Raw genomic sequence first — 13,332 nt, 5'->3', positions numbered from 1 at the left:
GGGAAGTATCCATTCTGATTATACTTAAAATGAAAATGATTATATGAAGTTATTTTAAAAATCATATTTAGGGGCAGTTTTTTTTTTCCCCCAACAGAATATGCTGGTATGTATTTCTACTGATGAGCCAGGAATCTTGAACTAAATCACAAGTTGAACTAAAAAACCTGTTAAAATAAATAAGTGCAAATAACACTTACTCTTTCATTGGTGAACATACAAAGCCACAAGGATGGTTATAACCACGGATATAATTTGAAGATGGAGGATATTCTGGAAAATCCACGCTTTTAGCTAAGAGATTTTAAAAAATTAAAATGAAACCTATTTCATAAAGAGGAAAAATTATTTCCAGCAGCATATTTTAAAAAATATATAATATAGCATTTAAGTTGGTTAATAGCATTAACATTAGTTTTATATATGTGAATGTTTATTTGCACATATGAAGCCAAAATTGAGAAAATACCAGTATCAGCACTATTGTCCTCTTAAATTTTTTCCTGCTAGTATTTCTAAAGATGCTGTCAACTTCTGTATACAAGAAAAATGGTTAAAAGTATCATTGAACTATTTTCTGAGATTTGAAGCAAAAGATGGCTCAAATCTCAGAAAATAGTTAATGCCTATAACTAACTTAAGTCTCACTGGGTTTGAGTGAAGACCGTTAACTGGCTTTGGGTGAAAACTATTCTACTAGGGTCCTGGGTTCATAGATTTTTTTGTTAATCATGGTTTTTTTTTAAGTAAAATATTTGAAGTGGTTAGATGGTCTGTCAATAACGATATTTTAAAATGCTCCCTTCTGCAATTCCCTGTAACTAACTTCAAACTCTAACTGAAAATCAGTAGAGTTTATTTTAGAATTATGCAACATAGTATCTGTATTCTATGTGAATGCAGAGGGGGTTGGTTTATGATTTAATTTATGATAATATATATATACTCTTTCTAAAAATATTTTAAAACATATATGTGTTTATTCTGTGCAACTGAATCCTGCTCTTATCAGAGAAGATGGATTTTCTGATATGATTTTAACATAAGCAAATCAATTCCATGGGAAATACAATGTAAAACACTAACTTGGAGACTAGAGTTGTTGAATAAATTTTCCATTTTTATGACTTATATCATTATCTTGACAGAGCCTATAATAGTACTGCCAGAAGTGATGTTATTATAAAAGATTTTTTCTCTGTTTGAAATATGGAAATTCTGCTTGTCTTCTTTAAAAAAAATCTGTTGTAGTCTACAAACAGGTATGGGTCTTTTATGAAGCATATGGTGTGGTAGTTAGCACTTATTTTGGAAAATCAGAAAGAACTGAGTTTTAATTCTGGGTTAGCTGCTTATTAGCTATGTAACTTAATTTCTTAACTGCTTAATTTCCATGAACTTCAGTTTCCTCACTAGTGAGATAATGCAAGCAAAATATTTAGCTTATAGCAAGGTACAGGGTAGGATAAAAAAAAGAAATGTTAAGAAAACTATGAGTACTGATCGAAAATTCATTCAATGGAAACTTGTAAAGCAAATTCAATAGTGATTTGTGCACCAAATCACTATCAACTAGAGGTTGATTACCTCTAGTTGTTTTTAATCTCTACTTCTTTTTTAGCTTCCCTCTGATCACTAATAATTATATAGAAATGGTCTGCTTTCAAAATGTGGAAAATAACAGATGTATGATCTGTTTAGACAGACTATTTTATGTTGTAGGCCATGAATACATTATATGTGCCCTCATTTCAAAAATGAGACAACTAAACATATATGAACATTATGAACATCAGCCCTTAGTGGCATGCTGAAGAAAGAGCTAACTGGGTTTGAATGAGTGCTACGACGCAGTCTGGACTCTGAAAATTAGAGTACTAAAGATATCTCGAAGGAACTGAAATCTTGCTGGGAAATAATAATTAACAAAATGTAATTGTCCTTGGTCCCAAGTAGGAATAGTGAAATTAATCCAAATTATAGAGAAAAACAGGCTCTATGCCACTGTGCTACCAAAGTTCCTTCACCGTCAGTTATCTTAAGTTATCTGAGTCCATAGATCCTCATGGTATGGAATGGTATATTTTGATCAATAATGCAAGTTAGAAAATTACACATATGCATTTTACAGAGTGACACATTTGGGAGTGGGGATAGGTATATATCAAAACCTGCAGTTTCTAAAAGAAATAAAAGCACATTTATGTAAAGAGCCATCTAGTGGAAATTTCTTTAACAGTTTTATCAGTTACTGGATATGCTCATTATAAGCAATTCAAATATAAAATCATATCTAACAATTAATTTTGTTTCTTCGGATTTTAAAAACGTATACTTGAAGTTTTAGGCTACAAGTATCTATCTATATTCACTGCTACATGATATATGCTACAAAAGTCTAAGAGATGTTGTAAACATTGACCATTATATAAATGGCACCTTCGGAGTGTCACAGGCATATCTACATGATACGTGTACTTGTTGATCCTACTGAGTAAACTTAAAAAGGAAATAATTATAAATATAATTTATTTGAAGCTGTGAATAAAGGGAAAACATTTATTAATGGTTCATAGTAATTCCAAGATATGGGCAAAATGCTTCAACTTACAACTGATAATGTTCATATTTCCTTCGTAGCGCTTGATGTACACTAAGTCGATAAAGTCTCGAGGGGAAATGGAGCCCATGGCAAAACTTTGTGTAATGGTATGACATATGAATGTGTCCTGCAACAAATCAAACCATAAAGAAAACAACCATTATTTAATATCTATTCTTTGTATTGTTTCCCTCCCAAATTTTATTGCATATGATTGGCCTCCATTTGGAAAAAGCAGTGCTTTGAAATTTTAAGACCTCATCACCAAATCAGCTTGGATTTTGAGTGTTAAAGGAGCATTAAATCTATGAGTGTAGAAAATTCAAGAAGCAATCTTGAGATCATCTACTCTTTCCATTTTTAGATGGAGAAATTGAAGCCTAACAGATTAAATCACATTCACAACTAGAGATAAGTAAAGAAATAGAATCTAGGTTTCCTGATTCCCCATATAGCACTATTTCTACTACTCCACATAGGTTAAGTAATATATTCTGAAAAATACATTGATTTAGCACCCTGTAGTGTAAGGTCTAAAATTAAAGACCAATGTTGGTCTTGAATGGCCTAACTACACATTCCTTTCCCTCTTCATTCCTGCAGATAAGATCCCCTAGCCAAACAATCCTCCTTCTTAACAGGACCAGCACGGTTACTATTTATCCCTGTTTAGTGGTCTCAGTTCCCTGCTGGCCCATGGAATCATTCAAACAAGACAATCACATTCTTCTGCAGGAACCGGGGCTCACTCTACCCTGTTGACACAAAAGCTGCCTCCCACAGCCCCTAGGTGTTCACTCTGTTCCTATGTTGCCCTGTGTCACATAGTTTGTTCTCCCTTCTTGGTCTGTGATCAATGATTAATAAACTTCAATCTACTTCACTTGTCCATTGGTGGGTATTATGTGTTTGACCATCCCCATAACCCTAGAGTGGGACTCTCTCCCTCACCAATAGGTTGAAAAGGAGGCAGTTAAGACACATCCTTGAACAGGCATGGTGGCACATGCCTGTAATTTCAGCTACTTGGGAGGCTTAGGTAGGACGATCGCTTGAGCCCAGGAGTTTGAGGCTAGAGTGAGCTTTGATCACAACACTGCACACTAGCCTGGGCAACAGAGTGAGACCCTATCTCTAAAAAGAATAATAATTATAAAAATAAATAAGTAAATAAAACATACTCCTGGAGATGAATACTATAAATCTTTACAGAAAGGGAAAATAATTCTAATTTAGAATTAGGAGACCAGGTACAAGTCCTCGTTCTACCACATATTGGCTGCACTATCCTTGAGTAAGTCACAAAATCTCTCTGAATTTGTTTTCAGGTTTTTGGATGTCACGTCTAGTATTCTTTCTATTATACCATATGGCTTGAAACAACAATAGAAATACCTGAAGTGCTAATCGAACTGTATGATTAGTATTATAAAACGATGAATGAAATAGTTAAATTTTTGGATTTTTATTTGTGATGCCCAGTGGTTCTCAAATTGAATGTTCAAATCCCAAGAAGATCATGGACATCTGTTTTTTGTGGATAGGCACTTCCTCTCTACAAAATAAAACTGATTTACAAGATGAAGATCAAGGACTTTCTACAAGATGAAACAGATTTACCTTCATGGGCTTTTCTACAACTCTTCTCTCCTAGATTTTAAGATGAGTTTAATAAAAGTAGGTAAAATTACGGAGTTCTAAATAAATGATAATTTGATGGCACATATGTGGGACATTTATTTATTTATTTATTTATTTACTTATTTTTGTTTGATAAATGAAATACAGGTTGGAGACTTAAAGAACTAAAGGCCTAGTGATCTGAAATTTTACAAATGCAATCATTTGTGAAAATCATAAAAGTTAGTTTCATTCCATCATTCACGTTTCTCATCTCTTTTAAATAAAGCTACTATTAGCCAAAAATCTAGGACTCATTTTTAAAAACAGCTTATTGAGTATAATATACATACCATGAATTCACCTATTTTAAGAGGTAGTTCAATTAATTTCCCAAAGGAAATTTATTTGTGCAATTTCACTACAATCCAGTTTTAGAAGACTTATCTGATTCCTCTCTGCCTGCATCAGTAAGCCCTATTGACTCTATCTCTGTATCTTTGGGTTTCCTGACTTACCTCCCTCTCCATGTCTACAACCCTAGCACAAGCCACCATGATGTCTCATTTAGATTACTCTCATAGCCTCATAACTGTTTGTGCTGATTTCATTCTTACCCCCTTATAATCCATGCTTCTTTCAGCAGCTGTCTCTTAAAAGTGTAAATCAAATCAGTCACTTCCCTGCTTAAAACACACCAATGGCTTCCCACTGAATGTATAGCAAACTTCTCCCCCTGACCTTTGATACTTTTGCAGAATCTGATCCCAGCCTAACCTCTACCTCTTAACCACTTTTCTCCTTGCTTTTTATGGTCAAACCCCACAGATCTTGTTTATCTTCTGATTAAACACTGCCAAACTCTTTCCACCTCAAGACCTCTGTATTTGCTTTCCCCTGTGTCTGCTACTCTCTCCCAGATCTTTCCATGTCTATCTCCCCAACCTCCATTTTGTTACCCAGGTTTCTAATGTCTCTCACTCAGACTGGCCTTTCCCAATTCTCTAGCTATAAATTAATTTCTCCTGGTTATTGCCTCTACTATTATCATTCATAACACTTACTCTTACCAATCCTAGCCTTCATTATCCGATAAGTTTTAACAAATTGTTTATTTGTTTATTATATCTCTTCTGGTGAGAATATAAGTTTTGGGCAAGCAGGGACAATTTCTGTCTTCTTCTCTTATGTGTCCCTAGTGAACTGAAACAGTATGGAGTTCACAGTAGCTGCTCAAAAAGTATTTGTGAAGTGTGAAGTATTTGTGAAGTGAATTAATTAGTCAAAAGAACATAAACATCAGCCTGGGAGAGTTTGGAACAAAGTCAGGATTCCCCCAGAAACAGGTTTCCTAAGATGGAGAAAACACAAACAACTGGAATGGACATATTACTGGAAGAGAGGAGAATCATCCCTCCATCCCTTCAGGTGGTTATTTATTTATTTGTTTGTTTTTGAGACGGGGTTTCACTCTTGTTGCCCAAGTTGGAGTGTGATGGTATGATCTTGGCTCACTGCAATCTCCGCCTCCTGGGTTCAAGCGATTCTCCTGCCTCAGCCTCCCAAATAGCTGGGGTCACAGGCACATGTCACCACGCCTGGCTAATTTTTTGTATTTTTAGTAGAATCAGGGTCACCATGTTAGCTAGGCTGGTCTCGAACTCCTGACCTCAGGTGATCCATCCGCCTCTGCCTCCCAAATTTCTGGGATTACAGGTGTTAGCCACTGCGCTCAGTCCCAGGTGGTTATTTTTACAATGGCCTTAATAAATAAATGAGATATCTATAGTGTGCTGGACCAAAGTTTGGAATCACTTATCCCACTTCTTCATCCTTGTTTCTACTTGTGATGTGGTTTGAATTTGTGTCCCTGCCCAAATATCATGTTGAATTAGAGGATCAGCCTGGTGGGAGGTAATTGGATCATGGGGCAGACTTCCCAATTGCTGTTCTCATAGGTGAGTGAGTTCTCATGAGATCTGATGGTTTAAAAGTGTGTGGTACCTCCCCCTTAGTTCCCTCTCTCTCCTATTCTGCCATGGTAACAGAAGAGTTACCTGTTACCTCATGCCAAGGTGTTCCCCTTCACCTTCTGCCATGATTGTAAATTTCCTGAGGCCTCCCAGTCATGCATGCTTCCTGTGAAGCCTATAGAACTGTGGGTCAGCCAGGCACGGTGGCTCATGCCTGTAATCCCAGCACTTTGGGAGGCCGAGGCGGGTGGATCACGAGGTCAGGAGATCAAGACCATCCTGGCTAGCATGATTAAACTCCGTCTCTACTAAAAATTAAAAAAAATAAAAAATAAAAAATAAAAAATTAGCCAGGTGTGGTGGCAGGTGCCTGTAGTCCCAGCTACTCGGGTGGCTGAGGCAGGAGAATGGCGTGAACCTGGGAGGCGGAGCTTGCAGTGCGACAAGACCCCCCCACTACACTCCAGCCTGGGCAACTGAGCAAGACTCCATCTCAGGAAAAAAAAAAAAAAAAAGAACTGAATCGAGTAAACCTTTTCTCTTCATAAATTACCCAGTCTCAGGTAGTTATTTATAGCAGTGTGAAAACAGACTAATGCAACCTCTTTTTGCCATGTATCATTATTCCTGTCATTTCATTCATTTTTTCTCCTCCTGAGCTTTCATTCTGCCCTTACCTCATACTGATCCTTTCTTCTGTCTCTCTCTAAACCATACTTTCCTCTCACAGTCTCTCTTCTCTCAAATTTCTACTCCAGTTACCTTTATTTTCTCTTTGTTTTTATTCTCTCTCTTTGTATGTATTTAACTGAGATAATATATTTGAAAGTGTTCCTAAACTTCAACCTTCTATATAATGTTATTTCCTTACTTTATCTTTACTGATGTGGTTTGGTTCTGTGTCCCCAACCAAATCCCACCTTGAATTGTAATCCCCACATGTCAAGGGCGGGACCAGGTGGAGATAATTGGATCATAGGGGTGGTTTCCCTCCTGCTGCTCGGTGAAGAAGGTGCCTGCTTCTCCTTTGCCTTCTGTCATGATTATAAGTTTCCTGAGGCCTCCCCAGCAATGTGGAACTGTGTGTCAATTAAACATATTTCCTTTATAAATTACCCGGTCTTGGGTATTTCTTCATAGCAGTATGAGAACGGACTCATACACCTACTCTTAAACATTATATGCCGTTTGTTCTTTAAGTCCTTATGGTATGTGTCTGCATTGTTCCTGTTCTCATGATAGTGAGTGAGTTCTCATGAGGTCTGATGGTTTAAAAATGTGTGGCATTTCTCCCCCTTTGCTCCCTCTCTCTCCTGCTCTGTCATGGTAAAATGTGCTTACTTTCCCTTCACCTTCTGCTATGATTGTAAGTATCCTAATATCTAATGTAATATGACTAAAATAAATGTACAGACTTCCCATCAATAAGACATACTTAACTTTTGTTTTCCATGTAATGGAGGTGAATCCCTGAGTTCTGTTCCCTTATAACAAACGGCACACATTGCAAGAGAGGTTACCAGATTCAAAATGTAATAATGCATTTGCAAGCAGAATAAAGCTAATTGGAATTAAACTCTTGGAAAGTAGGGAAGTTTTAAAGCTTTTCTAAAGACTTCAAGTCAATTTGAAACTATAAAATACTGTGTCTACATAACATAGTTTTAATAAACTCAACTCACTAAGGTATAAACTAAAAATATATTAATGTTCTAAAAGTCCAGTATTAAACAACAAATTACCGAATCAATCCTGTGTACCATATCGTATACTTGCAATGATTTATCCCATGTAACTCTCTCTCCAGTTTGGTAGAGGAAATCAGATAGTTTAGCTGCTGATTCTGGAATTATCCCTTCAACACGATATCTACAGTTAACAAAATCAAGAAAATCCAAAGCTTACAAAGTTTAGTCTAAGCTGAAAATGTAATACTTTCAAAGCATAAAGGTAGGCTAATTTAGCAAAAAGCAATGAAGAAAACTTAAAGGTACTATCAGCAATTCAATACATTAATATTCAATTGGAAGTAGCAAGGTTTATTTAAATATGCATTGCAATAAATACCTTATTTCAAAATTCATCTTTCTATAAGTAGGCTATTAGTTATTAAGTTTTTGGGGAGTCAAAAGTTACAATGGGATTTTTGCACGGTGGGTTGGCACCCCTAACTCCCACATTGTTCAAGGGTCAACTGTAATGCTTTATTGAAACACAGCCACATTCATTCATTTATATGTTAACTCTGGGTGCTCTTGTGCTATAATGACAGAGATGAGTAGTTGCAAGAGACCATATGAGTTGCAAAGCCTAAAGTATTTACTCTCTGTCCCTCTACTGAAAAACTTTGCCAACCCCTGATTTAGGGTGTCCACTCAGTGGCTAATCTTTCATTTTCCAGTCACTTTGTAAAGGTAAGAAAAGTACAAATTACAGTTATATTATATGGCTGTAAGGCAGAAATTATTTTTTCGTTCATGAACAATTAGAAGGTTAATAGCTGCATAAAACTAATAGCAACAAAGAAACAAAGAGGACCAGCCAGAAGTTTAACAGAGAGAAGCAGAGAACATACAGCTAAAGTGACCCACTAAGAGCACACTCATCCCTGGGGTCTGGATGGCTGTGTTTATGCACAGGCTCTCCTACTCAGTACCAATCAGGGCAAGATGTAATGCAGACTTGTAAGTATTCCCCAAGCCACATTCAGATTGATTAGCAAAGAGCTGATGCCTTACTGACTCAGGCACATAAGTATAGTACAACCTTTGATGCATCACTGATGGGAAAATAATCTATTCTATCCACTGTAAAATAAAATATACTCATAGCTGGGTCTAGAAGACTGTGTATGCTGAAGGCTGCACCGTCTGAGGAGAGACTGGTGACAAAACTTCCAAGCTACCAGTCTCTGGCTAAATCCAGAGCAAAACCACAAAACTCTCTGAATTACAAAAGCAGTCTTCAATCCACATACATATTTGACAGTAGAAGGTAAAAATTACCACAAAATGGCTTATGTTGACCAAGGAGTGATCCATGGGAAGCCAGGCTAAAAGATAACTGCAAGTAAAAAGTCAGAGCAGAGATATCAGAGGCTACAGGCTGTGGCGGAAACAGACTTCACAGAATTAGTCCAGTTAAATCACCAAACAGATAAACAAATGATCAAACTCATAACCACAAACCCAGGATGGGTGGATGGAGTCAGTATCCAGAGTTGCTACAATATTTTACCTAAAACGTTGTTTTCAACAAAAAACTGTGAGTCATGCAAAAAAACATGAAAAGTGTAACCTATACTTAGGAAAAACAGCAAGCAGGAGAAACTACATTTTAGGGGGCCTTATCACATAAAGATGTTGGAATTATCATGTAAAAAATTTGGATGGGTGCGGTGGCTCACTCCTGTAATTCCAGCACTTTGGGAGGTCGAGGCAGGTGGATCATGAGGTCAAGAGATCGAGAGCATCCTGGCCAATATGGTGAAACCCTGTCTCTACTAAAAATACAAAAATTAGCTGGGTGTTCTGTCATGTTCCTGTAGTCTCAGCTACTTGAGAGGCTGAGGCAGAAGAATCGCTTGAACCCGGGAAGCAGAGGTTGCAGTGAGCTGAGATCACGCCACTGCACTCCAGCCTGGCGACAGAGTGAGACTCCATCTAAAAAAAAAAACAAAAAACTAAAAGCAATGATTGTAAATCTGTTCAAAGAACTAAGGAAAGCAGGCAAAAAAAAAAAAAAGAGAGAAAAATAAACAGTGCCTCAGAGAAATGTGATATGCCATTAAACACATCAACATACACATTTTGAGAGTACCAGAAGGAAAGAACAGACACTGCACTCCAGCCTGGATAAGAGAGTGAGACCCGTCTCTAAAAACAAGAGAGGATAGAGAAAAAGAAAAATATGCACAAAAATATAGAAATAAAATAATAACTAAAATTTCTACAAATTTGTAGGAAAACACTACATTCAAGAAGTTCATTGAATTCTAAGTAGTACAGGTGGAAAAACATCCACCTCCAGATATATCATAGTCAAAAACCTGAACGTGAAAATAAAAATAAAGCCTTGAAAGCAGTTAAAAAAAAAAGGCATTACATAGAAGGGAACCATAATAAGACTGACAGCTGGCATGTCATTAGAAACAATGGAGGCCAGAAGGAAGTAAATGACATTTAAAGAGTTGAAGAAAAAAAGCTACCAAAAAAGAATTATATATCCAGCCAAGTTATCTTTCAAAAATAAAGGTTAAACAAAGACATTCTGAGATAAAGAAAAACTGAGAGAATTTATTGGTAGTAGTCCTGCCTTACAAAAAATACTAAAGGGAAGTTTTTCAGGCGAAAGGAAGAGACACAAAATAGTAATTCAAATCCTTACAAATAAAGAGTTACAGTAACAATAGTGTGTAGCTAATGTTACAAGACAGTATAATTAAATATTTCTTCCCCTTTCTTCTATTAACTGATTAAAGACAATTTCATAAAACAATACTGATAACATTTTATTGGGCTTATAACATATAGATATAATTAACAATAAACACAACAGAGGGGGATGGAAATAAAGCTATATTTGAATAAAAAAATAACAGCAGATAGTAAGTCAAATCCATAGAAACAAATGAAGAGAACCAGAAATGGTAAATAAGAAAGAACATATTTCTACAGCTATATTCCTATATAGATGTATTCTTGCAGATATATATGTGTATTTAGAAGGGTAAGATAGAAATATCTTTAAGGATGTTTGTATTCTCCTATTAACTTCTTTAAAATATAATATATAAAGCAATAATTATAACAATATGGTATTTGTAACATATGTAGACATAATATGTACAACAAAAAACAGTACAAAATGTTGGGGAAGGGGCTGGAACTATATAGAAGTAAAGCTTTTATATCTTAGTGGAATTAAGTTTGTATACATCTGCAGTAGATTCTGATGAGTTAAAATATATATTGTAGCTCCTAGAGTTATTACTGAGAAAATAACCAAAAAATGTAGTTCAAAAATTATTAAAGGAATTAAAGATGTTACACTTGACAAAGCCTACTTAATACAAAAGATAGTAAAAGAGCAGAGGAACAAAATAGTCATGAGACATACAGAAAACAAAATAAATTTTTGAAATACAGGAAAAATGACAGACATAAATACAACCACATAACAATAACATTAGGTGTGACAGGATTAAACAAGCCACTCAGGAGGTAGAGATTGTCGACAGTATTTCTTTTAACCTCAAACAAGTTCCAACTATATGCTTGCTGTCTACAAAAGATACTCTTTAAATTCAAAGATACATATAGGTGAATGTAAAAGGTCTTAAAAAGATACACCATGCAAATGGAACCATAGTGAGCTGAGGTGACTCTACTGGTATCAGATGAAGTAGACTTTAAGATAAAAACTATTAGCAGAGATAAAGAGAGATATATTATAATGATAAAAGGGTTAACCGGTTCGGAAGATGTAATAATTATAAACATATATTCATCTAATGATAGAGCCCAAATACATAAAGGGAAAATGGACATATCTCAAGGGAGAAATAGATAATTTCACAATAATAATTAGAGACCTCAATAGGTCATTTTCTTTTTTCTTTTTTGAGATGGAGTCTCCCTCCCTCGCCCAGGCTGGAATGCAGGGGCGCAATATCGGCTCACTGCAGGCTCCCCCTCCCAGGTTCAAGCCATTCTCCTGCCTCAGCCTCCCAAGTAGCTGGGACTACAGGCGCCCACCACCACACCCGGCTAATTTTTTGTGTTTTTAGTAGAGACGGATTTCACCGTGTTAGCCAGGATGGTCTCGATCTCGGGACCTCATGATCTGCCCACCTCGGCCTCCCAAAGTGCTGGGATTACAGGCGTGAGCCACTGCGCCAGGCCCAGGTCATGTTCAATAGTGAACGAAACAATCAGAAGAAAATCAGCAAGAATATCGAAGACTTGAACAACACTAGATCTAAGAGACACCTATGGAATACTCCTAAAAATAGCAGAATACATATTCTTCTCAAGTGCATCTGGTACATCCTCCAAGAGAGACCATCATTCAAGCAATGAAACAAGTCTCAAATTCAAGGATTGAAATTTTACACAGTATTTTTTTCCATCACAGTGGAATTAAATTTTAACAACAGAAATTTGGGAAATTCACAAATATGCAGAAATTAAACAAAACATTCTTAAATAACCAGTAAGTCAAAGAAGAAAAATTAAGTCAAAGAAAAATTAGGGAATAATTTGAGATAAATAAAAATGAAAACCCAGCATGCCAAAACTTACAGGATGCTGCAAAAGCAGTACTTACAGGAAAATTTATAGCTGTAAATGTCTATTTTTTTTTTAAAAGTTCTGAAATCAATAACCTAGCCTTTAATTTTAGGAAACTAGAAAAAGAAGAGCAACCTAAACCCAAAGCTAGCAGAAGGCAGGAAATAATAAGGATTACAGTAGAAAGTACTGAAATTGAGAATAGAAAAATAAGAAAATCAACAAAAACACAAGTTGTATCTCTGAAAAAGATAAACAGAATTGATAAATGTTTAGCTAGATGGACTAAGCAAAAAAAGAGAATAGACTCAACTAAAATAAAGACTGAAAGTGAGGACTACTGACCCTATACAAATAAAAAGGGTTGTAAGAGAATAATGATGTGTCAACAAATTAGATAGCTTAGATGAAAGGGACAACATCCTAGAAAAGCACAAATTACTGAAACTACTTTAAGAAGCAATAGAACATCTTAATTATCTATAACAAGACAGAGATTGAATTAGTAATCCAAATAATCCCCATAAAAAGAGCCCATGCTCAGATGGCTTCACCGATGAATCTGATCAAACATTTAAAGAAAAAGTTTTACATAAATTCTTCACAAACTATTCCAGAAAATAAAAGAGGAGGAAACATTTCCCAAACAAATCTTAGCTTGATATCAAAACCAGATAAAGACATCATAAAAAAAAACTATACCCCAGTATCTCTTATGAATATATATGCAAAAACCTTCAACAAAGTACTAGCCTACCAAATCTAGCAATGTATAAAAAGGATTATAAACCATGACTAAACGGGATTTATCCTAGAATGTAAGGTTGGTTTACCCTATGAATTATCA

General features: G+C 35.8%; 1 protein-coding gene across 15 annotated transcripts in view; it reads right to left on the bottom strand.

Annotated features, from left to right (window-relative positions):
• Positions 1 to 13,332, bottom strand: part of LOC105489431 (StAR related lipid transfer domain containing 6) — a 38,310-nt gene that overhangs the window by 5,131 nt on the left and 19,847 nt on the right. For 13 of the 15 annotated variants that reach the window (XM_071085294.1, XM_071085297.1, XM_071085301.1 and 10 more), the window contains 3 exons: positions 7,938 to 8,064; positions 2,612 to 2,729; positions 201 to 294 (listed from right to left, as the gene is read on the bottom strand). In XM_071085294.1, the coding sequence (XP_070941395.1) occupies positions 201 to 294; positions 2,612 to 2,729; positions 7,938 to 8,064 (339 nt within the window). The remainder of the gene's footprint in view (positions 1 to 200; positions 295 to 2,611; positions 2,730 to 7,937; positions 8,065 to 13,332) is intronic. The other 2 variants (XM_071085306.1, XM_071085305.1) reach the window with 1 other exon arrangement.

The sequence above is a fragment of the Macaca nemestrina genome, chromosome 19 (genome assembly GCF_043159975.1).
Source record: "Macaca nemestrina isolate mMacNem1 chromosome 19, mMacNem.hap1, whole genome shotgun sequence".
NCBI lineage: Eukaryota > Metazoa > Chordata > Mammalia > Primates > Cercopithecidae > Macaca > Macaca nemestrina.
This window is presented reverse-complemented; position numbering and strand designations above follow the sequence as displayed.